Here is a 25,672-nt window from a genome sequence, read left to right on the forward strand (position 1 = left end):
AGATTGCTTAGTGCCAGGGCCCAGGATCCAGAGAGATGTCCAAGAGGAGCGGACCCTGAGGCCAGGTAGGCTGTGCACTCGGGGACCCTGAGGACATCCAAGGGAAGCTCCGCCATCCCGCGCCAGTGCCAGATCTGCAGCTGCAAACCGCGCAGTCTGGCACTGGCACCGGTGAGAGCGGGTGGAGGAAGGAGCAGCTCCTGGCTCTCCATGCCTTTTCCACTACCGGACACTAGCCACACAGACTCCAGGGCCAGAGCCTCAGCGTGAAGCCAGGCTATCTGCGAAGCCACTCCGGTGGCCTCTAAGTGCCCTTGCCAGCACCCGATCTCCCTCCGGAGGAGGAGCGGGGCGGCTGCAAGGCCATACAAGTCCTACTCCTCAGGCCTGGCTCCCTGCGCGCCTAGGATCCTGGGGCCGCTGGGGAATGCCCAGGAGAACCCGCGAGCCCAGTGGCGCCCGCCTGGAGCTGCAGCCCCACCTGCCGGCGCGCGCAGCCAGGGAGCGGCTTCCGGGAGCCGGGCGGCCACCGCGGTGCAGGCGCGCGCCCAACGGCTTTGCGAGGCTCACTGGGTCTGAGAGGTCGGAGGCTGCGAGTGTCGCTGCTGAAGGCTGTGGTGGACCCGGCTGGATCTCGGATTTTGGAGTACATCATAGACTTGGGATCGCAGACTGGGGGTTGGATCGCGGATTTGGGGTTGGATCGGGACTTGGGGTTGGATTTGGGGCTGGGTCGTCGGGGGCGGGTGGGGGGTGGTGAAAAGGTGACAGGGAGCTGCCCCCACTCAAGAGCCGGTCGGTGGTTGGGGGTCTGAGAAGAAGTCACTACCATGAAGTTTTTCGGCTTCGGGAGCCGCAGGGGCCAGACGGTCCTGGGCTCCATAGACCACGTCTACACCGGTTCCGGGTACCGAATCCGGGACTCCGAACTGCAGAAGATCCACAAGGCTGCTGTCAAGGGCGACGCCGCGGAAGTGGAGCGATGCCTGGCACGCAGGAGCGGCGACCTGGATGCCCTGGACAAGCAGCACAGGTAGCGGGGAGCGGGGGCTCAGTCCGGGGTGGGAGGGGGTCCCCAGGCCCGGCTTCCCCGCAGCCCCTGGACTGGGCCTTGGAGGGCGCCGGGCACCCTCCGAGCGGCGAAGCCAAGCGGACCCTCAGCTGTTTTCCATCCGACATAATTCCCTGGCTGGAGCAATTGGTGGAGAATTTGAGTGATTTAACTCACAAAGTTAAGCATATACGGTGTTGTTATTTTTAAGGAACACCTTTAAAACATGGTTTGTATACATTATAGGAGGTGCCTAATGAGAGAACTAATTCCTCTATCAAAAATACCGTGAGTGATTTTCAGTAGGCGAAAAGTTCTCAGATAAAACTGTCCGTTTTACATCCGTATCCACCTGTGTAGCTAGGTTCTTTACTGAAGGTTCTTAGAGAGCAACTTGGAAGTGGGAGGTGGGTTCTGTGTTCTTGAATGGAAAGGAACATTTTTCTCAAAATGTGAGCTCTTTCTCTGTTTGTCAGTTTTACATAGACCGAATGAAAATACCAAGGTTTTAACATTTTTATATGACACCTGCTGTCTTTCACTATTGTGATGACATTTTTAAAAATCTCATAATGGAGTAAAAAAACACTTGCTCCTCTAGATAGCAAAATGTGCTATTAATTTCTACAATTAATTGTTTGCGAACAGCTGAAAAGAGATGTATGGAACAGAATAGGAAACCCAGAATCACTGAAATTATGTAAGATATACGTAAGGATTGATGAGTAGGAAAGGATGAATTATTAATGAAAAAGTGCCTGTTGTTTGAAGAAAACTAATGAAATTTTATGTCACAAACATGAGTTCCTGATGGAATACAGACTGAAATGTTTACATGTGCAAATGAGTAAAGTACCAGAAGAAAATACAAATGCTTATTTTACGGGTACATTTTATGTTGACAAACGCCTTCCTAAGAATGACCTGGTAAGCAGACATTGTGAAGGTTGATTTAGCAAACTAAAAATTAAAACTATGTTTCAGAAAAAAAGTTAACAAAATAAAAGAGAGCTTACTAGAAAAATATTTAATATATTATATATATATTTTTTCAGATGAAAAGTATGTTTTCATTTTATAGGGAATTCATTATATTCTTTTATTTTTTTTTTGAGTCAGAGTCTCGCTTCTTTGCCCAGGCTGGTGTCCAATGGCACAATCCTGGCTCACTGCAACCTCCACCTCCTGGATTCAAGCAATTCTCCTCCCTCAGCCTCCCAAGTAGCTGGGATTACAGGCAGGTGCCAGCAAGCCTGGCTAATTTTTGTATTTTTAGTAGAGAGGGGCTTTCATCATGTTGGCCAGGCTGGTCTCGAACTCCTGACCTCGAGTGATCTGCCTGCCTCGGCCTCCCAAAATGCTGGGATTACAGGTGTGAGCCACTGCACCCAGCCTATATTGTTCATTATATATGATAAGATTTAGATATTACTGATATGTATACCATACATATTCCAGATATATGTTATATATATCAGTTATATATATACATTAGATGAAAAGTTATAATACACATTCGATGAAAAGTACATCTTCATTTTACAGGGAATTCTTTCAAATCAAATCATCAAACACTGTAAAAGTGGGCAAAGTACCTTTCCCCAGATCTACAAGTTACTTATGTATACAGGAAAAAATCCTTCTCATTTCTGGTATAAGAATTTAAAAGAGGAATCAAACAGTTTTCTATCCACAATATTTGTGAGGATGTTTTATACTGCTACTTAAAAGTTTAAGTTGCTGATTACTTTTCAAATAGATAATTTGGTGGTAAGTACTACATTTAAAAAATGTGCCCTTTACTCATCAATTCCATTATACTAAAATGCCCTTAGGAAATAAAGATATATGCACTTTAGTTTTCACAGAACTTATTTTAAAAAGAACCCAGAGAATGGATCCTATAAATAAATTTCAGTTGCATCCATAGGTTGGAATAATATGTGACCATTGAAGGTGGCAATAGGTATAGAAGTAAGTTGATGTGTCAAGATGTATTTTGCTATAGCCAGCGAGGAAAAAAAAATAGCTAAATTATACATACGGAAGCATACTATGGTCTTGTTTTAGCAAAAAAAAAAAAAAAAAAAAAGTACCAAATATGATAAAATTTGTAATTTCTGAGCATTTGCTTTTTTTTTTTTTTTTTTTGGAGATAGAGTCTTGCTGTGTCACCCAGGCTGGAGTGCAGTGGCCCAATCTCGGCTCACTGCAAGCTCCCTCTCCCGGGTTCACGCCATTCTCCTGCCTCAGCCTCCCGAGTAGCTGGGAGTACCGGCGCCTGCCACCACACGCGATTAATTTTTTATATTTTTAGTAGAGACTGGGTTTCACCGTGTTAGCCAGGATTGTCTCGATCTCCTGACCTCGTGATCCACCCTTCTCGGCCTCCCAAAGTGCTGGAATTACAGGCGTGAGCCACCGCGCCCTGCGAGTATTTGCATTTTAAGTAAAGTGTTTTTTTTTCCTTTTTCTTATCTGTGATTGCTGCAGTGAGCATGTACAAAACTTCTAGTAAAAGTTTACTATTAATGGAATCATCCTTGGGAAGAGAGAAATATGAATCTTGCACTGATAAAAATAATTTCTCGCTTTCTACTTTTTATCATTATTGTGTGTACTGTTATCTTCTTTGAATGTTTAGCATCTTCAGAAGTAAGAAGGGAATGTTTTTATCTGTGTTTCCAGATTTTATTATCTATATATTTTATTATGCACATGTTTTTCTTATATACTCATTCCATTTATTCAAACAATGATAGATTAATAATTTCATTTTAATTGTATTCTTTAAAAATAAAAAATAACACATATAAATAATTACTATTGCAAAAATATTGCTTTATAGGAGTTTATTTAAAAATAGTGAACTCCCCAGCTATATTTATCCATTATTTCATTCCATTTATGCATCAAGCATAACCTGAGTACCTGTTATGTAGCAGACATACTCTATCTCTCAGGACCCTTCTATCCTTAAAAACTTCATGTTTACCTGCCCTGCCTGCACAAGCTGAGAGATTTACAATAGGAATATTGGGACTTCATCTCCTTGAAACTTTATCTCCCACCTTTCAAACAAAAGCATTTCTGAAGTTAGAAAATGGTAGAAGATAACGTTGAACTGCCCTTTCAAAAGTTTATCAGTTTTAAATCCTAATATTAATCATTGGAAAGTCTTATTTACATATATTCTGTAAGTATAAGAATTGAATAAAATGAGCCATACAAATTCATTTGACTCATGAGTTTCCTTTGACTTCAAGTTGTTTGAAAATCAAAGAATTAATTTGTTTAAAAAATGCATGATTGTTATTTCGGTGCTCTTTCCCCATAGTCCCTTTAAGAACTGAAATGTATTTCAGTTTCCGTTACATGCCTGGAACTGCCCTAGTGCTGAGTTACCATATTCTACTTAATGTAAGGTCTCATGGATTGTGTGATGCTCCACTATTTTATATATCAATAAGATAATTTTTAAAATGCTACCAGTTAGAGTTATAATAAATCATGAATTATAAGTGGCATTCCAATGTCAGAGTTGTTAAAATGTGACCTATTCATTAAGCCATCCTGCAAAGTAGGTATAATTGTGTCATTCTACCTAATTAAAATGCTTTTGTTAAGTAGTAGTAATACTAACAATTATAATATCTGGCCGGGTGCAGTGACTCACACCTGTAATCCCAGAACTTTGGGAGGCTGAGGTGAGAAGATTGTTTGATGCCAGGAGTTTGAGACCAGCCTGGGTAACAAAGTGAGGTTCTTACTCTACATTTTTAAATAAATAGCTGGGCATGCTGGTGCACATCTGTTGTCCCAGCTACTCAGGAGACTGGGGATAGAGGATCACTTGAGCCCAGGAGTTCCAGGTATAGTTACATCATTGCACTCCAGCCTGGGCAAAAGAGTGAGACTTTGTCTCAAAAAACAAAAATCTTACAATTATTGAGCTGTTGTAGGAACTATTCTAAATACTTCACATAGCTTCTCATTTAAGCATCACGATGGTGTCCTATGAGATAGCTACTATTGTCATCTTTATTGATGAAGAAGTTGAGGCACAGAAAGGCTAAGCAATAATTGGTAAGTGACAGCGTTTAAAGTAGGACTCAAGCCCTAGTTGAACTGAATCTACAGACTGAGCTCTTCCTATTCAAATAGGCTGCTGTTGTCATTAAGGCAGTGAGCAATAAGAGCTAGTAAGTATTGCACTTTCTTAAAAAAAATTAAGTATTTGTTTTGAAGGCAGAGGAAAAACATGCTATTCAATTTTTACAATGACATGAATGATGGTATGTTTTGAGATGTTGCACTACCGTTTCCTAAAAAGTCCTCTTGCTCTTGTAGAACTGCTCTACATTTGGCCTGTGCCAGTGGCCATGAGAAAGTGGTAACTCTCCTGATCAACAGAAAGTGCCAGATTGATATCTGTGACAAAGAAAACAGAACACCCTTGATACAGGTATATTAGAGCCAACTCTTTTAGCCTGACATGGATTTGATTTACATATATTGAATTAAAATGAATTGATCTCATTTAAATATAACTAGTTGGTGAAACCTGTGGAATGTGTATTTTGAATTGTTAGAATTTACAATCTGTTTCTTGGTCTAATACGGACAGGCTATCCATTGCCAGGAAGAGGCTTGTGCCGTTATTTTGCTGAAACATGGTGCCAATCCAAACCTTAAGGATATCTACGGCAACACTGCTCTCCATTATGCTGTGTACAGTGAGAGCACCTCACTGGCAGAAAAACTACTTTCCCATGGTGCAAATATTGAAGCACTGGACAAGGTATAGATCAATCAACTTTCTTTCAAAAATATTTGTTTTATCATTGACATAGGTAAGGGTCAATTTTTTTATATTTGGAAGCTCAACCATTCCCCGAATGCAAATGTAAGTTAAGTTATTTTGAAATAACTTAATTGCATAAGATTTTGTTTTAAATATTGATACTTTTAAAGAAGCATTCAAGGGCACAGCTTTATAAAATGCACTTTGGAAAATATTTGCAAATTTGTTAAAGGTAAAACCTTTTCAACTTTTTTTCTATGCAGGGTGTTTTTTTTTTTTTTTTTTCCTTAATTAGTGTAAAACAACACAGGAAAGAAAATATGCCCTGGAAATAGGCTTTATTTTAAAACTCAAACAAAACTAAAGCAACTTACAATAAATGGACATGTTGCTGCTGCTGCTCATTTTCTGAAAAACTGACGTATCATTTCTCAGGGAAAAATGGGAAGGGAAAAGGAGAGCAATCAGAAATATGCAGGTCACTTGGAAATCAGGTAATGAAGGAAAATGCGAGGAAGAGTTGTTGTTATTGTTGTTGTTTTTAGTTTGTTGTTCTTCTAGTTTATGTGTTGAGACAAGGTGCTCTTTAGCTTTGGGTCTAATAATTTTCGGTTTGAAAAAGAGAGTGAGTGAGTTGAAACTCGCCTAGAGATTAATTTTAGGAGGACTCTGAGGAAACCAGATTGGCAGTGAATATGTGGTGACGAAGTGAGAAAAACTTCAGCAGAAGCTGGAACAAATTATTAACTGACTTATTGCCCATCCTGGCAGAAACTGCCACTTAGATAAGAGTCTAAAGACTCCTCTCAAATCTAGAATGTCTTGGTGGAAAAGTGGGAGATAAGGAGCTTATAAATAGCAAAATCAAGTGGGATTTTGAGTTTACTTGTCCCTGTTCTAGCCATACCCAGGAAAATTTACTGGAGTTTTAATAAATGACTCTATCTCTTACCCTTTTATCTTTTTGGTCACATCTCTGACTGATAAAGGGCATTAGCCATGTGGGTGAGAGATGTGACTGAAGTGATTGTCTGCTACACTAATTCTCAGAATTGGGCATTACAGTGACCTGAGGACATTTTGTTAAAAATCTACAACCATAGTCTTTCCCCTGAAGATTTTGATGTAATAGACCTAATAAGGCCTGAACATGTTTAAAAATGTTTACTTGAAGCTGGGCACAGTGGCATGTTCCTGTAGTTCCAGCTTGAGTCTAAGAGTTTGAATCCAGCTTGAGCAACATAGTGAGACTCTGGTCTCTAACAACAATTGTAGAAAAAGAAAAAAAAAAAAACCCAATTAAAAAAACCTTCAAGGTTCGGATACACTCCTGATTAAGAATCCCAGAATAGATAAGTGCAATATATAAATTTCTGTATCTCAAAAATGTAAGAAATCTCTAGAAGACTTGGCATTTGATAGGTGCCACATCCTTCAAAGTTCTTCTGTTTGATGATATTACCCTGACTTATCTGTCTTTCTCTACATCTGTGACTGGGAAGTGAAAGGAAATATTATTGGCAACATCCCTCAGCTGACAGAATAACACCATTCCTTCTATCCACGAATCATTCACTACCATTCAGAGAGTCTTTAGAAATTTGCTTATGGGTAATCTTTCAATAAGTAGGGGCTGACCCTGTCAGGATTTGTTGTCTCTTAGTCACCATGCAGGTGATTATGTGTCAACAAATTTTCATTACAAGTTGGGCTTTCTCAATTAGAATAGTAGCAAATCCTAAACTCTTTTTTTTTAGTTGAAGTTGTATTATGAACTATCTCAGTATGTTTGTTAGTTGTATAGAGCTTTATCATAACCAAAATGGCAGTTTTAAACACTGAAATCCATGAAGTTAATAAGAATACAAATAGGAATTCTTTTAATAATTTGTTTTAGCAGTCCTATGAACCAATGATCTATTTGGTTAACAATCTGGGAAAATTATATACAAACATATTTTAAATGAATAAATGTTAGAAAAATTCTTGAAGCAGGTATTATGAGTCTTTTTAGCAATTTTTATTATATACAAGCACCTCATATTTTGGTAAAACATATGATACTAGAGAAAGAAAATACTTTACATGCAAATACTTGGATTATACACAACCATTTCATAATGCATTTATAGTAAATATAAAAAAGCAAGGGCTATATTCTAATGTGGTACACAGATTTGTTTATTTTCCTCTATAAGTTGAATCAACATGTAAAATTTAGAAGACTTGTGTAGAAATCTGGACTTCAGGCTTATCCCAAAAAGTCAAATCTGGTGTCTCCTGAGTTTCTATCACTGTTTGGTCTGCTGTGCAGAGATTGCGCCTTTATAGAAGGCATGTATTCTCCAGTTTGCTATTGTGCCCACCTCAGTACTTCCCTTACTCTGGTAACCTTCCTTTGTCCTTGTAAGTATTTGAGTTTACAACTCCTATGTTATAGTATATTTTGATGAAGATTTCAAGATTTTGAAGTCAGTGTGTAGATTTGTTTGTAATATATAGTCTATGGAGTATGTAAATTCCTCTGTTATGGAGTTGAATTTTAGAATTTAGAAGTTTTAAAAACTCCTTTTCTTTATATATACCAGAAATAATTATCTGCCCATAAGAATGCCTAGAAGCCTTTTTAGGTTATTGCTGGTTATAGTTGGATAATTTATGAATATTGCAGATATTATATCTTTGTCCTCAGCACCCTCCTTTAAAAATGCAAGTGACTTACTGGTTTTATTATGCCAGAAATAATTCATATGGATCAGTATGAGAACTTTTATTGATAAGCCATTATGCTGTTATTTCAGATTTATATTTTGCCTAAAATGAAAAATAATTTTAAATAGCCATTTAAGTGGAAGCCAATAAAAATGGATTTAAAAAGTAGAGCTGCATTAGTGTCCTGGGATTATCATTATAATTGAGAATAGTATTTCTTACTGAGCTTTGGTTTTTCAAATATTTGTTCTTAAGTTTTTTAAACCTGTCTCTCTTACACAGAACATACTGAGCTTTCTAACAGTAAAGATAAAAATCTATTCTCTTGTATTAGGAAAAAAACCATGGACTATTTATAAGGCAAATAAGTGCATTTGAAGCCAATCTCTCTTAATTCAGAGTTCATTTCCATAGTGACCCCTTTGGAGCAGGAGTGCCTGACATTGGCGTCTGGCATCCTGACACCACTGATAGAAGTGAATCAAGCAAGTTTGTACCACCCAGAGGAATCCTCCACCTGTATTGGGAAGCTCTGGCAACTGTTTCTCTGAAACTCTTAATTCCTTAAATGTTAATATTTGCCACAAATAGTATTGTGAAATGGGGATTGATTATTGGATGTAAGATACAATTTTGTAATACTTCGCAAATGCAGAAGGTCATGGAGTCTTTCTCTTGGGGTATTATACTTCTGCTAAAGCAAATATTCTTTGGAATATAGTTTAAGAAACACTGCTTTAGAGAGAATAATTTAGTTCATTAATTTATGTAAAAAACTTAAAATATTTGCTACTATGTCTTAGGGTTTTGGGGCTATAGAGACAAAAGATACAGCCCTTGCCCTCAAGAAGCTCTTGGTTTCAGAGGGAAACAATGAAATGATTACAATGTAGCATGCTAAGTGCTGTGATCAAGGCAAGGATTCTTGGGACTGTAAAAGTTTACAGTGAATTTTGGCAATGACCACAGTTAATCTGGGGAGACAGAGGAGGGTTGTTTGCAAAGCAAAGAGCAGCACATCAGAAAGCGCAGAGGAGTGAGAAGGAGGGGACTGCTTTTCATTTACTTCCTTTCTATATTGTATGTTGAAGTTCAAAGAATCCTAGAGAAGATTTTCAGTTCAGTTCATAAATATGTAATTTTGTGAATTATTAATTTTTTCTGCTGTCTTATAGGACAATAATACCCCACTTCTATTCGCTATTATTTGCAAGAAAGAGAAAATGGTGGAATTTCTATTGAGAAACAAAGCAAGTGTACATGCCGTTGATAGGCTGAGACGGTACAGTAGTTCTTTTTTAAAAAATAAAAGCCTGCGTATTCTAGAGTGGTAACAGTCACTCAAGTCAGAAATATTAATAAGATTAGTGTAATTATTGGCATACAGTGAAAAATGTCACCACAAATAATCAGGTAGACCACAAATATTTAGACTGAGTCACATAAAGAACAGTATATAGTAGGATTAATCTTCTCTTATGAGATTTGTTATTTATAATCGGATGTTTTTGTTACTGTAATCTTTTATTAGCTAAAGGGTTTTGTATTAGTTTTATTAATTTTTTTTTTTTTTTTGAGATACAGTCTAGCTCTGTTGCCAGGCTGGAGTGCAGTGGTGTGATCTTGGCTCACTGCAACCTCCACCTCCCAGGTTCAAGCGATTCTCCTGCCTCAGCCTCCCAAGTAGCTGGAACTTCAGGTGTGCGCCACCATGCCCAGCTAATTTTTGTATTTTTAGTAAAGATGGGATTTCACCATGTTGGCCAGGATGGTCTCGATCTCTTGAGCTCATGATCTGTTCTCCTTGACTTCCCAGAGTGCTGGGATTACGGGCAAGAGTCACTGCACCTGGCAGTTTTTTTAATTTTTAAAATGTGGACTTTTAGTTTATGACTACTGCTATTGTCATTATTATTATTGTTGTTGTTGTTGTTTTCAGCCCGCAGATAACTCTTATCTGACCCCTAGCTGATTACAATTACAATATATCAGAGTAGGAAAGCAATGGGGAAATCTTCATGTAAATCTTTGCCTACTTTAGATGACTGACCTCAGCACAGTTTCTTGGCCATCAAAGGACTATAAATTATCAACTTGTATTATGTCACACGCCAGTGGGACAAGAGGCTTCCCTGCTGTCCGTTTCTTTTAGCCTTGGTGATAATTTACAAAGATGAACGCTTGAGCACCCTAGATGCTTATAGACCCAAGCTAGTACATGCAAATGGTTATTACGTCTACACTGACAGATGGATATGAAATTGGTAAAGTGTCTCAAACTAACTGTTTATAAAAGTCTTTATTAAAGTTCTTGAGTGGAGTTATTTCTTTGTTATTTTAGAACGGCCCTCATGCTTGCTGTGCACTGTGACTCACCAGGTATTGTCAACATCCTTCTTAAGCAAAATATTAATGTCTTCACTCAAGACATGTGTGGACGAGATGCAGAAGATTACGCTGCTTCTCATCATTTGACAAAGTAAGTGTGTATGTCAAAAAAACAGTTGATACTAAATTGAAGTTTAAAATAATTGCAACTACTCTATCTTATATAATTAGATAAGAGTTCATAGTTTGGTTCAGATGGTTTGAAATAGCAATGAGTTAGTCTACTTTTAGCCAGAAATCAAGCAGCAGTCTAGGTTAATTCAAAGTAGAGTGCAAGATTTTTTCAGGATTTTTAACACCTTTATTCCCAGTGACCTCAGTGTTGTCCATTTTATTCTAAGTATAATCCCCATGCATGGGATAAAAAGAGCCACATCTTTGATTTCTTTTCCTTTCCTTTCTTTCTTTTTTTATTTTTCTTTTTCTATTCTTCTTCTTCTTCTTCTTCTTCTTCTTCTTATTATTATTATTATTATTATTATTATTATTTTGTAGAGACAAGGTCTCACTTTGTTGCCCTGGCTGGTCTCGAACTCCTGAGCTCAAGTAATCCTCCTGCCTCGGCCTTTCAAAATGCTAGCCACCATGCCTGGCCTGACTTTTCTAATTAGTTATTGGGTCTTGAAATGTCCAATTTAGCAGAAAATCTTGTATTGTCCCCTCGGGCTGTCTCCTGTGTCTTCCTTCTTTGAATTTTCCAAGAAGGTTAGGGGTTCCCTAAGTTCAAGGAAGACAATCTTTCTTTACAAGTCAGAAGAATGAGAAAAAAGGCCGTTCTGATCATTCTGTTGTTTCCATGGACTCGCTTGCTGTTTTGCTGCCATTGTAACCCATCCTGCAATCTGATAATGACTGACCTTTGCCACCAGGTTGCCTTCACTGATGCAGACCCCCTAGTTTTCATGGTGATTCCTATATAGAGTTCAAAGCTATGGTGTTTATTAGTTTATGTACTTATGGTCAGTCATTGTTCCCAGCACCCTGCTCTGCCAGCTAGGCCTCCTAGCTTTACCCACACAAATACTGAGAAAGTTGATGCTTGCCCTACACTAAAAATCTTATTTGGAGCCCACCTCTTAGCTAGACGTAGCCTAGGCCTTCACGGTATGTTATCCTTTGAAAGCCATGTTTGTCTTTTCTTTAACCACTATTAGTTGGGATTGTTCTCCACAGTCAGGGATGTTCAAACAATGTTGCAGGGAGATCAGAGTTCCCTTTCCCTTTTGCTATCAGATATGTACCTTGAGGCTTTTTATATCCTGTGTAGAAGCTTTGGTTAGATAGCAGAAGGTTCCATGTTATCTTTCCAGCAAGTAGTGGGATCAAACTTGCGGTTGGCCCCTCTAGCAATGTGTCTCTATAATCATGAAAATCTCTTGGGCTACTCGCAGCTCTTCCTCAAGTTTTAAACATATTTTAAAATTCCACCTCACAGGAAGTCATTCAATAAAATTCTCAGAATCTAAAGTAAGTGAGTTGGATTTACCAGAGCTAAGCCTCATCCATGACTCATGAGTATTTGTGTATCAAACAGGACTTTGTGCTTGTTTCCACAGCCCATATTTTAAAATTGGATCAATACAGAGCAGATAAGCATGGCTGCTGCCTGGGGATGGCACACAGATTCAGAAAGCATTCCATATTTTGCATAGTCCCAGGAAGGTCATTTGACTGTTTGTTGAATAGCTCCTAGGAAGCAGTGTGAGTGTAACCAAAACAGGAGACCCCCCAATATTGAAATTGTGATTATCACTATGAAAATATTGATGTCCAGTGATCTCTGAAAGGAGAACAGAGCTGAGTAATATTTAGGGGATGTTACATGTTGTTAGTACATGTCTTGGAAATGAAAAAATGTCCACTTGCCTTTCCTTCATGGAACCGAAAAACAATCACAGCAGGGTTCTGTCTTGTCTGTTAGTTGGAGAGGACCATGGAGATCCAGCATCCTGGCATGGATCTGCTGGCTCAGAGTTTGAGGAGGTAGAGAAGGAGTGGTAGTTGTCCAAGCCGGGTTTTGACACCTATTAGTTTTCTGCCCTTGGTGTGATTGATGAACTCAGTGATGGGAGACAATTAGGTAATCCATTTTAATGAGTATATATATATGTATGTGTGTGTGTGTGTGTGTGTGTGTGTATATATATATATATATATATATATATATATATATATATATATAAATTTTGCAGTAAGTTATGAATTAGGTAAGATTCCCTGAATTACAAGCCACAATGAATACAACTAATAACCAAAATTAGCACTAAATAACATCTTCTGAATACTGCAATATTTGAATATTAGAACCTACACCAAGCTTTATTTGGGATTCCAAAATGGTTTCAGGAATCAAGTTCAAGAAGAAATTATTCCATTGCTTTACTATTTCTCTGAACATTTAAACACGTAATCTCATTACATCTTCCTAAGGTAGCAGAGTCCTTATTTTTTAGAAGAAACCATGGCGCCTATGAGAAGCAACTTGTCTGAAAAGAAAATACCTATTGGTTACAGAGCGAGGATGTATTCTGAGTGCAGGACACTTTGCATGATGTCCAGCTAACTAGAGTTAATTTACTGAGCTGTCCTCCCTCCATTTATGAGTACTTCCCTTTCTTTTATTCTTTAATTATAAGCTTTATAAGCTTGTAAGTTTTAAAAATTTGAAGTGTATGGGATATTAAAATTCTGATATTAGGTCTGATATTGCCTTAAATGGTTTTAGAATTTAATATGTTTGGTAAATATTTTTTATTTCAGTGTTAAAATAACAACTTTATTTATTACTTTTGTATACATAGAATTAAACAACAAATTTTGGAACATAAAAAGAAGATACTTAAATATGACAAACCAGGTAAGACTTCTGATAGTGAATTTCTTATTTCTCTTGGTGGTCCTGCTCTTGATAAGAAAATGAAAAGTAACATGTAAGATTAAGGTAGTGTTAATCAAAAAAGACCAGTTTAAAAATATGTGTAAATTGAATGTGTATATATGTATATACATATGTAAACTAATTTTTAAAATTTAACTAGTTTGAAATTCAGATTTATTTAAGAAGGTAGTTGTAGCTCATTTATAATCTCAAACATTATAGTCTGAAAAAAGTCATTTATGATCCCTAAAATCCTATATAATGTTTTTGCATGAATAAGAAAAAGATTTTTAACTTAGTATGTTGTATGTTTCCTCTCTAGTCACATTATAACCAATTGGACTTGTTATACGAATGGATCTTCTATTTCAGTTTTATAATAAATTGTTTATATTTAGTAAATAAAGAATTACAGTTGACCCATGAATAATGTAGGGGTGAGGGACTCTGATCCCTGTGCAGTTGAAAATCTGAGTATAACTTTTGATTACTTCACTTTAGCTACTAATAGCCCACTAGTGGCTGGAAGCCTTCCTGATAACATAAAACAGCTGATGAACACCTATTTTGTTTTTGCCGCATTATTATATTCTGTGTTCAGACAATAAAGTAAGCCAGAGAATTGAAGCTGTTAGAAAGAAAATCATCAGGAAAGATATATTGACTTTTCATAAAGCATAAGTAGATGCTGACAAAGGTCTTCATGATCTTCAGGTTGATTAGCCTGAGGTGGAAGAGGAGAGGTGGATCTTGCTGTCTCTGGGTTGCATAGGCAGAAGAAAATCTGCATATAAGTGAATCCCCGCTGTTCAAGGGCAAACTGTATTACATATTGATGTGTGTCACTAAGAAAGTAACTATCTTTAGAACCAGGAACTCAGCAATCCCTTTCTGGTACCATAAATAAATGGCAATAAGAACTGTAGAACTGCCCGGCGCGGTGGCTCACGCCTGTAATCCCAGCACTTTGGGAGGCCGATGCGGGCGGATCACAAGGTCAGGAGATCGAGACCACGGTGAAACCCCATCTCTACTAAAAATGCAAAAAATTAGCGGGGCGCGGTGGCGGGCGCCTGTAGTCCCAGCTACTCAGGAGGCTGAGGCAGGAGAATGGCATGAACACGGGAGGCGGAGCTTGCAGTGAGCCGACATCGTGCCACTGCACTCCAGCCTGGGCGACAGAGCCAGACTCCGTCTCAAAAAAAAAAAAAAAAAAAGAACTGTAGAACTGAACCAGCGTGCACCCATACAAATAGGAGACTATTTTTTGAAGACAGCTACTGCACACAGAAGACATAAAAGCAATTCCTTCATGAGAAGTACAAATTATATTACATATTCCTACACAAGCAAAATGGTTTTATCTGTCATAGTTTACACACACACAGTTTACAAGCACATACACACACACGTTCACACGTGTACACACAAACACAAAGTTAGTCCTGCTAATTCTTAATGACCAAATCCAACTGTTCACAGGGAGCGGTGGATAACACATCCTACAGTTTGGATGCAATTCTTTCATCTTTTTGACCTGTTTTGTGATGAACTGCTTTTAATGGATGAACCATGTTTTCAGTTTTAGGAGAAACACAGAAAAAGATTAGAAGCAAGTAAACAGGACTCTATGATCAGTAGTAGACTATTATAGTACATTCTCAATAGTACTATGTTTTTCTCCAGTTATACAATTTACTTGAATGATGCACAATTAATCAATTATTAGTATTATAGGAGATGGGGTCTCTCTATGTTGCCTTGGCTAGAATACTGTGTCTATTCATGGTGTATTCATAGCTCACTGTAGCCTTGAACTCCTGGGCTCAAGCAGTCCTCCTACCTCATCCTCCTGAGTAGCTGGGACTACAGTTTTTTGTGGTTACATCTGGCCTGATACACAATTATTTATTTATTTATTTTTGATACACGGTCTCCCTCTGTTGCCAGTACTGGAGTGCAGTGGTGCCATCTTGGCTCACTGCAACTTCTGCTTCTTGGCCTTAAGTGATCCTTTCACCTTTTACCTTAGCCTCCCAAGTAGCTGGGACTACAGGCATGCACCACCACACTTGGCTAATTTTCTTTTTAAGGTTCTTTGTTGTTGTTGTTTGTTTATTTGTTTAATAGATGAGGTCTCACTCTATTGCCCAGGCTGGTCTGGAACTTCTGGACTCAAGTGATCCTCCTGCCTCAGCCTCCCAAAATGCTGGGATTTACAAGTGTGAGCCACTGCACCTGGCCTGCACAATTATTATAAAAAGAAATTAAGCACAGTTGAGTTGCAGAAAATTGACCACCTTTTCATTTTTTTCTAGAAACATTCATATTGTAGAACATATTGTCAATCACCTAGATTCTCTATTTTTTCTTCAGTTAAAATAGGATTGCTGCTTATTTCACATTATTTTCTGACATTATCATTTCATTTATTCCTTTTATGGCTTTATTCGATTGGATAGATGTAGAAATATAAGACTCTCCAAGGTGAATATCAAGGGAAAAAAAGAAAAGAAAAACAGATTAGGGAAAGCTATTCTGTGAAATAACCACCTGATTATAGTTACATATATCATATCAACTTCATAAGAATCTTACACAATGCATTTGTGTCAAGGTTCCCCAAGACCACCCCCAGGTTTGGTGGTTCACTAGAAAGACTCACAGGACTCAGCAAATAGTCATACTCAGATCTTTACTTGATTACAAGAAAGGGGACAAGCAGAATTAGTAGAGGAAAAATGTGCACGTGTGAAGTCTGGAGGAAACCAGGCACAAGCTTCCAGGAGTTCTCTCCTGTGGAGTTCCCAGGATCTGCTTCATTCTCCCAGGCTCACATTTTGACAACATATGTGCAGTGATATCTACCAGTACCAGAGTCTCATTAGAGACTAAGTACCCAAGTGTTTCTATGGAGGTTACTCTCCCTGACATGTACCCCAATTCCAGACTCCTAGAAGGAAAGCAGCTATTCAGAGTAACCACACTGTTTCTATAAACACTTTAGACACAGTGAACCACTCTCCTTAGGGAATGGTGGAAGCCCTCCCAATTCCAGTTTCCTAAACACCAGTCAAGGGCCAGACTTGCGTGCAGGCCTTTCTAAGGATGGCAGTCTCTTGCCTGCTATATGAAATCTTCTCTGCACAACACTTATAGTCCCAACTTAACTTTTGGTGTTGTTTTACATTTTCATTTTAATAACACATAATATTATAAGATAAGGTAAATTGGTAGTAATTTCTTTTGTATGATCCATCTTAAGTTGCAATGCTGGTTACTTTTTTGACTTTTGGTGACAAACAGGTATTTGTATATAAGTTACCATAGCAGTGTTAGGTAATGATAATCTGTCCTTTTTATCTTATTAGCCTTTCAGTAAAATTGTGAAATTAAATAAGCATAATAATTTCTGAGTTAAAATTAGAATAAAATTGTCTTTTTTTTGGATGACATGGATAATCTAGTTTTCATATTGTGCTAAATCCCTGTTTAGAAGTATGAAACGAGATAAAATATTCAATCATATTAATCAATATCGTCTTGCCTAAGCATGCAATTAACTTATTTTATATATTTTATATACTTCACTTTGAGAAATAATGACCACACTGTGTTATTCTGATCCCTAATGATCTCTAATTTTTAGGGTCACCAAGTCTTGCTTAAATATACCATAATAACAGGTTCAGTGAATATTTTTCATTTTTTATTATTGATTTATTTTTTTTGAGACACAGTTTTGCTCTTGCTACCCAGGCTGCCGTGCAATGACACAATCTCAGCTCGCTGCAACCTCGACCTCCCAAGTTCAAGCAATTCCCCTGCCTCAGCCTCCCAATTACCTGGGACGACAGGCATGCACTACCATGCCTGGCTAATTTTTTGTATTTAGTAGAAATGGGATTTCACCATGTTGGTCAGGGTGGTCTTGAACTCCTGACCTCAAGTGATCCACCCACCTCGGCCTCCCAAAGTGCTGGGATTGCAGGCATGAGCCACTGACCCTGGCCATCTTTTTATTTATTTATTTATTTATTTATTTATTTATTTATTTATTTTAAATTTTGTTCTGGAGATCCTAGGATGCATAGACAGTGAATATCTTTTTTATTTTTTTTTTAAATTTTTTTGAGATGGAGTCTCACTCTGTCTTCCAGGCTGGAGTGCAGTGGTATGATCTCAGTTAACTGCAACCACCGCCTTCTAGGCTCAAGCGATTCTCCTGCCTCAGCCCCCCGAGTAGCTGAAATTACAGGTGCTTGCCATCATGCCCAGCTAATTTTTGTATTTTTAGTAGAGATGAGCTTTTGCCATGTTGGTCAGACTGGTCTTGAACTCATTACCTCAGGCTGATCTTGAACTCATGACCTCAGGTGATCCCCCACCTTTGCCACCCAAAGTGCTGAGATTATAGGCATGAGCCACTGAGCCCAGTTGTGAATATCTTTTTTAAATCAACAGCTTTATTTCTTAGAGCAGTTTTAGGTTCACAGCAAAATTGAGAGGAAGGTATGGAGATTTCTCACATATTCCATGCCTCCCACATGCATAGCCTCCCCCATGATTAGTATTTTCCACCAGAGTGGTACATTTGTTACAACTGATGAACTTACACTGACACATTATAATCACTCAAAGTTCATATTTACATCAGGCTTCACTCTTGATGCTGTACATTCTGTGAACCTGGACAACTGTATAATGATATGACAGGTATCTATTACTGTAATATTATTGACAGAACAGTTTCACTACCCTAAAAATTCTCTATACTGTGCCTGTTCATCTCTCATTTTCTCCCTAGAAACTCCTGGCAACCATTGATCTTTACTCTGTCTTCATAGTTTTATTATTTTCAGAAGAGTACAGTGGATATCATTTTGAACAGTTAAAAAATTAAAGCTCCATGGTAATTGAACGTAGTCATTTAAGATGTTCCCTGTCCTCTTTGTTTTTCTTTTGCTTCTTTATCACTGTAAAGAATGATATATGCTGATGAGATGTGCTTTACATACTCAGAAAACATGATTTATATAGATGTTTGGGACATAATAGAAAGGGTTGAGGGAAAGGACAACATGCCGTGCCACACGGCACAAACTGGAGTATCTTGCTCTATGATAGAGATAGACTCTCTAGCAATGGAAGGGGACAAGCGCAAGGGGTTGGACTTTATAAAAGTGGAATCACTAAGTCTGTCATACTTACCTTCATTTGGAAATAAGACCAGGCAGTGAAAGCTATAGGTAAATACATGTGTTCCTCACTGATCCTCTTCCTTTGAGGGATGAGGTTGACAACAGCCTGCATTATGATGACATGACTCATCTACAACTAGATTCTGTCATGAGGGATGGTAAGGGAGTTTTGCTTGATGTGAGGCGAAAAAGAATTTTTTTCTCCTACTTGGGAGAAGGGACGCATTGGAATATTCTAGTAGTAAAAGGGCATTGATAGTTTTCTTTCTATATATTTTTCACATCAGATAATACTGCCCAGCAGCCTGCCACACCTCCCCAGTGTTTCTTAAGCTTCTCTCTGAATGAGGATAAGCTCTTAAAGGAATGATGTTTCCAGTGGTTCTTTCTGTGGCAGGGAAAATGGCAGGTGAATTTGGGCCTTGTTATACATAATGCAGAGCAAATAGCTACAACTAAGGAAACCACCCAGCACCTTCCCCAGAAGAGTATTAGCCAGAGTAACACACCGATCTCTCTTCAGTTCTTCTCCACTGGCGGCTGGAAGGTCTTTGCAAGAATTCCTGTTTCTGGTCTGATTCCTATGTTTTGTTGGCTTCTGGTGATAATAGGGTGTTTTATCCTAAACTGAACAGTTTGAACTGAAGAGCTAGAGAGGCTGTGTTGTGTTATAACAAAATAAGTGCAGTAGTTCCCCCTTAGCTGTGGGAGATACATTCCAAGACCCCCAGTGGATGCATGGAACCGCGAATAGTACTGAATCACAAACTGTTTTTTCCTATACATACCTATCTATGATAAAGTTTAATCTCTAAATTAAATTAAATCTGATTGTGTCAGCAGATAGGGTGTGAGAATTGAATGGTGTCATCAGCAGGAATGATTCTTGCTTGTTGGGGGGAAAATCTCTCCACACATTTGGTCACAGAATCCTTCTTTGTTGATGATTGTTGCTGTGATGTGAGTGCAGAGAAAACCCTGTCCAGTATGTCTTTCCGCACATATAGTGGATAACGGGTACTACTATATACTCTGTTTTAATGGCCTCTCATATTTTGGTCCAGAAATCATGCGCTTTGACACTGTTGACTCATCACACCTGTTCTGCTAACAATACCATTTTTGCTCAATCTCATAGGGTTTGGATAAAATGACTTGTATACTGCAGTTCACTTGTAGATACTACGTTTTTATAAATTTATTCTTCTTTTCATCTAATAAATACAAAGGGAAGAGTTCTTACTGCATTAATTACTTACCAATAGGTATAATTAATGTTAATTCTAGTAAGGTCCCAGGCATGCTCCCAAAGGAATGCTTTGTAAGAAAGCATCAGTCTTATGCTTTAAAAAAACCAAACCAAACCAAAACAAATACAACAACAACAAAAACAGCATCTAAAGCATACACAAAAGTGTGCCCAATTGTTTTATGATGGTAGAGTCTTACTATGTTTCCTGAGCTGGTCTCAAACTTCTGGGTTCCTCAAGTGATCCTCCTGCCTCATCCTCCCAAATACTTTAGAGTACAGGCCTGCAGTGCTGTGCATTCTTCTGCTTTTAATATTCTGTACATTTATTATTGACTTAAAATGCATTTTTCCTTCTTCTTTAATAGATGTTGGAAGTTCTGATGAATCTGCAGTCAGGTAGGATTTTATAGACGTAAACATTTATGTTAACTAAGGAAATAGAAATGGAAGAAACTAATATCTGTTGAGTGTTGTATTCTGGGCTAGACATCCTGCTATGTTCTATGCATTTATCATCTCATAAGGCCATCACAACATCTGTGTTCCTATAACCTACTGTTCATTCAGTAAACAACTATGGATTAGAGCAGTTGATTGATTGCCTCATGATCCCATAGTTAACAAAGTAGCTGGCCCACAACTTGACCGTCAACCTGCCTGCCTTCCAAATCCCTTCCCTTGCTCCTCAGCATAGATTGATAGACATCTGTGCAGCCATTGTATCAAGGTATAGGTCTGAATCAGTTTAATCAGATTCATTAATTTAATTAATGCCTAAATTAATGAGAGTTTAAATACCTTAAACTCTCATTGAAGGTTATGGTTAGCATGTAGTTAGTCCAAGAGTTTGTCCTAATAAATTTGACAATTTCAGTGGTAACCGGTATCTTATTTTTACCATCAAAGGCTTTAGGGCAGAACTTACTTAGCTTTGGCCATAGTACTGGAAGTTTTACAAAAGTAAGTTTAGGCAAGTCTTAGAGAGAAATGATTTGACTTCCCAGTGTGGTTTTCCATTTAGGCCAGGAGTTCTGTTGACTTCCATAATACTTTTTTAAGTCTTGTTTCTTTTTCCATGACTTTTCTATAATCTTGTCTTGATTTTTAATGCTTTCCCCTCTGCTTTTTTTGTGTTTCTTTTGTTCTATTATTTTTTCCAATTCTGTTGGCTATGTACTCCCAGTTTTCCTATAGACAGAATCAAGAGGACATAGAATTACAGAATGTTAAGGAATCTTAGAATGAATTAAAATACCTCCTAGTATTTTTACCTGTGTTGAATATTCCGGTCAAGTGATTCTGTAGATAGAGAATGTGAGGCTCAAAGAGATTAATGCTTTTTCTAGACATAGCAATTGGCAGAAATGAGATTTGAACTCATTTTAAAGCCCAGTAGAAACAGGAGTGAGTCTGGTGCACACAGTGGATAGAATGAGAATGGAATTAGCTGGTGAACCCAATGGAAGTAGGTAATAATGGAATGAGCAGGGGAAAGGCACGTTTGAAGAGAAACAACACTGGATTGTGTAGGAGTATGAAGTCTTCACTAAGAGATGAAGATATTGGGGTTTATTACAAGTTTGATAAAGATAAATTATAAAGATGAAAGACACAAGAAATTTGGGAATTATCTACAAAGGCACATTACAATAGAAGGTTCAAGGGAGCTATAAAAAGTTTGCTTTTTTTTTTTTATCAAGGACTGACAAACTTGACGATTTTTACTGAAATATGCTAAAACATTTAGAGACACTGGCAGGAGTGTCTGCAGCAGACAGAAATATGGTATCATCTGCTTCCATCCTGACTTACAGAGAGGTGGCTTAGAGACCCTGGAGTACTAAGAGGCTGGAGACTGCTGAACTACATAGATCTGTGGTACAGGGCAGGTGCCTCCTTACCTCTGCCTCTGTTCCCAATTCACTGATGTCCTTCCCACGTCCAAGTAGGCTGGGTCAGGGGCATGATTGTCTGGTAAATCAGTCATGGAGTTCGGTTGGGTAGTTGGCAGTGTGTCTGTGCTGGGGGAAGGTGATGGAGACTCCAGTTGGCTTGCTTTTTAGGATGAGGGATATAGAGATCTGTTACTCCTGGTCATTTGAGGCCATCCCTTCCGGAATCTGTGCTTTCATAGACTGAAGAGTTGAAGATTGAAGACTTCTATGGAGCCCTGCAGTAGTGGAATCTGAAAGTGGGTGCCCATAGGAAGAAAGATATTTAGATAGTAGTTAGAGAAGTAGAGGTACAACTACCAGGACTCTGTTTCTCCTGCAGTCTCTCTCCTTGGATGTCTGAGTGCCTATGAAAATTTTTAATGGCTTATTAGCTTATGTGGACCTGAATAAGGTAATACCTATAGAGTGAAAATAATGGGATTTTATAATTATTAGTGTTTTAATCTTTCTGGGAAAAGTATTCTCAATGAGGACATTCACCTTTGTTCTTTGAGTTTTGTACATTTAGCTTTCATACATTTCAAATATTGCAGGAGATTCCCTATACTGATTTAGGGCAAAGGAAAGCAATAGGACCTTCCTCAGTGGTTCCATGCTGAGGAATCAAGACTGCCATTTTGAAGTGAAGCAGATTAGTCTTTTAAGGAGAGATAGGTCAAGGAAAAGAGACAGTGGATCTTTCTAGCTTGTTTTAAGTCATCAGTTTTCTTCCAGTTTAGGTAACAACATTTATGTCATCCATTAATTGAATTTTAAGCTCAGCTTCAGGACAGATAATTTGTGCGTGTAAATTACTGTCAGGCTCTGCCAATATATTGACTGTCACTATTTGTTATAAAGCTCAAGGTCAGTTTTCATTGAATATTTTATAGATTTAGACAGATGGAGGCAGAAATAGGTAATTAAAATCTATTTTTAGAACAGAGACCATATTTTAATTGCATCAAGAATCATTATTTAATATATGGATCACCGACCCTTCCCCAGATTATGTCTTTTGTTTGAGAGGGAAGCTGGATATAAACTGGCAGTTATAAAAATTGTAAAGAAATCAACTTGCCCATTTTCATTGTGTGTTTTTGGTCTCAAGCATTTTCCATGAACTGCGTGTGGATTCTTTGCCTACATCGGATGACGAAGACTTGAGTGTTGCTACTAAGGTAAAGTGGTCTCTTGTAAAATTAATTTTCTCACTCTGAATCTAGTTTTGCACAGTATTTACTTTTCAAATTTAGCAGTGGTTTACCTGTCATTGTTTTATGATGATAATGGAAAGTTGGTCAGAGAAAAACATACATGTGGCTAGTTGATTCAAAAAATTTGTTTATCTTTGGTAACTAACAAAAATTGACAAGTACTGTGACAGGGTGGGAGCTGTGAACTGGAAAATAAGTAGTGACAGGAAAGTTGCATTAGTAAATGCTTTCCCCAATAAAGGAAATATGAAATTTGGTTAAGGTTTATTTGGATAAATAGTAACACTTTGACTTTTTAATCATAGAAGTGTGACTTTCATACTATTTATGCCACTATAAATCTTCAGTGTTCAAATGATTTGCAGTAATCATGGACCCCCTCTGGTACTTTTTGGTGGTGAAAATGTCCAGGACATAGCATAGAGCTTTTTCTTGGAAACTTATTATTTTGATATCATATAGTTTGTAGGGGAGATTATTTCTCTACCTATATTATTCTGTAGTGTGACTAAAATAATATTAAAAATTGTAGAAAAATGGCTGAGTGTGGTGGTATACACCTGTGGTCCCTGCTGCTTGGGAGTTTGAAGCAGGAAGATTGCTTGAGCCCAGGAGTTTGAGAACGGCCTGGGCAACATAACAAGAATGTATCTGATTTAAAAATATAAATTATGGAAATGTAGACATTTAAATTTATGTTCTCAAAATTTGTATTGCAAAGGCATTTTTGTGTGTTTTATGAGTTGTCCATGAAAAGTTTATATAAAACACTTCATCTAATTGAATAACATATTTTGCTGCAAATAACCAGTTCCAGAAGCAGAGACTCTTAATACCAATATAGTAAGACTTTAACATCATAATTTTATCATCGTAGTTTATTGAAAATATTTACTTGGCCAGGTTCAGTGGCTCATGCCTGTAATCCCAGCACTTTGGGAGGCTGAGATGCGTAGATCACCCGAGTTCGGTAGATCACCTGAGGCCAGGAGTTCGAGATCAGCCTGGCCAGTGAGGTGAAACCCTGTCTCAAAAAAAAAAACAAAAAAAAAAACAAAAAAAAAAACAAAAAAACCCCACACACAGAAAAATTAGCCAGGCATGAAATACTATCACAGAAATACTTACATAAACTGGGAACATACCTGTGTTCCCAGCTGCTCAGGAGGCCAAGGCAGGAGAATCACTTGAACCCGGCAGGCAGAGGTTGCAGTGAACCAAGATCGCACCGTTGCACTCCAGCCTGGGGGACAGAGCTAGACTACATCTGAAAAAATGAAATAAAATAATATAACCACTCAAAGTCCTTATATCACACTCTGAAATTTCAAATTTTGAAGTTTTGATATTTAGTTGTTCAAATAATCATTGGAAGCTCCTGCATACCAAAAGCTACTGGAGGTCAGTAAACACTTTTGTGTCTCTCCTGGAGTGCCTAGAATACAGTCTTCCATGTGAGAAGCATTTTAATTGTTGTTTTTTGAGATGGGGTTTCACTCTGTCCCCCAGGTTGGAGGGCACTGTTGAGATGTTGGCTCACTTTGATCTCTCTTTCCTGGACTCAGGTGATCCTCACACCTCAGCCATCCAAGTAGTTGAAATTATTGTCCTATGTCACATTAGACCTGTGTCACCATGCTTGGCTGAGTTTTGAACAGGCAGGGTTTTGTCTTGTTGCCCAGGCTGGTCTTTAACCTTTGGGCTCAAGTGTTCTGCCCACCTCAGCCTCTCATAGTGCTGAGGTTACAGACAGGAGACATTCAGCCTTAATAGTTGTTTAGTCTGAATAAATAGGCAAGTGAATTTTTATATAATAGAATATCGTAAGTAATATATCTAATGTGTCTAATGATTAAATATTGTATTGAAAATATTGCTTACATTTGTATTATTTCTTAGTATTTAAAGGTGTATAAGTTTTGATGTGTTATGTTGAGAAATTATGCCATAAATAAAAAGGAAATAAATTAGAAATAGGTCGTCAGCAGCAAAGAGGGTTACAATATATTTTCTAGTATCATTCAACTGGAATGTTCACATTGTGATATTACATTAACATTTCTTAAATGTTTTATTAGCCTCAACTCATGTTCTATTAAATATACCATTTCAAGCCATACATTACTCTTTAGTATTCTGGTGACCAAATCTTTTCCTGGGTGGAAATTTGATGAAAAGTTCCAGGTTTCCCTCTGTTGTAATAATGTTCTTTAAGGTAGTGGTAGATGACCATAT

At 37.9% G+C, this 25,672-nt stretch overlaps 1 protein-coding gene and 1 non-coding gene across 2 annotated transcripts in view; both read left to right on the plus strand.

The window, feature by feature from the left end:
* Nucleotides 1–524: 524 nt before the first annotated feature.
* Nucleotides 525–25,672, plus strand: part of LOC106992403 (putative ankyrin repeat domain-containing protein 20A2) — an 83,054-nt gene continuing 57,906 nt past the window's right edge. Inside the window, exons 1-8 of the mRNA XM_077949094.1 lie at nucleotides 525–1,033; nucleotides 5,402–5,516; nucleotides 5,679–5,852; nucleotides 9,743–9,849; nucleotides 10,909–11,046; nucleotides 13,757–13,812; nucleotides 20,652–20,682; nucleotides 23,332–23,401. Of these exons, the coding sequence (XP_077805220.1) occupies nucleotides 831–1,033; nucleotides 5,402–5,516; nucleotides 5,679–5,852; nucleotides 9,743–9,849; nucleotides 10,909–11,046; nucleotides 13,757–13,812; nucleotides 20,652–20,682; nucleotides 23,332–23,401 (894 nt within the window). The 5' untranslated portion in view covers nucleotides 525–830. The remainder of the gene's footprint in view (nucleotides 1,034–5,401; nucleotides 5,517–5,678; nucleotides 5,853–9,742; nucleotides 9,850–10,908; nucleotides 11,047–13,756; nucleotides 13,813–20,651; nucleotides 20,683–23,331; nucleotides 23,402–25,672) is intronic.
* On the plus strand, nucleotides 12,496–12,602 carry LOC114670644 (U6 spliceosomal RNA). Its single transcript, XR_003720345.1, has one exon. It is a non-coding gene; the product is annotated as a U6 spliceosomal RNA (small nuclear RNA).

This window comes from Macaca mulatta, chromosome 10 (genome assembly GCF_049350105.2).
Source record: "Macaca mulatta isolate MMU2019108-1 chromosome 10, T2T-MMU8v2.0, whole genome shotgun sequence".
In the NCBI taxonomy this organism is placed as follows: Eukaryota; Metazoa; Chordata; class Mammalia; order Primates; family Cercopithecidae; genus Macaca; species Macaca mulatta.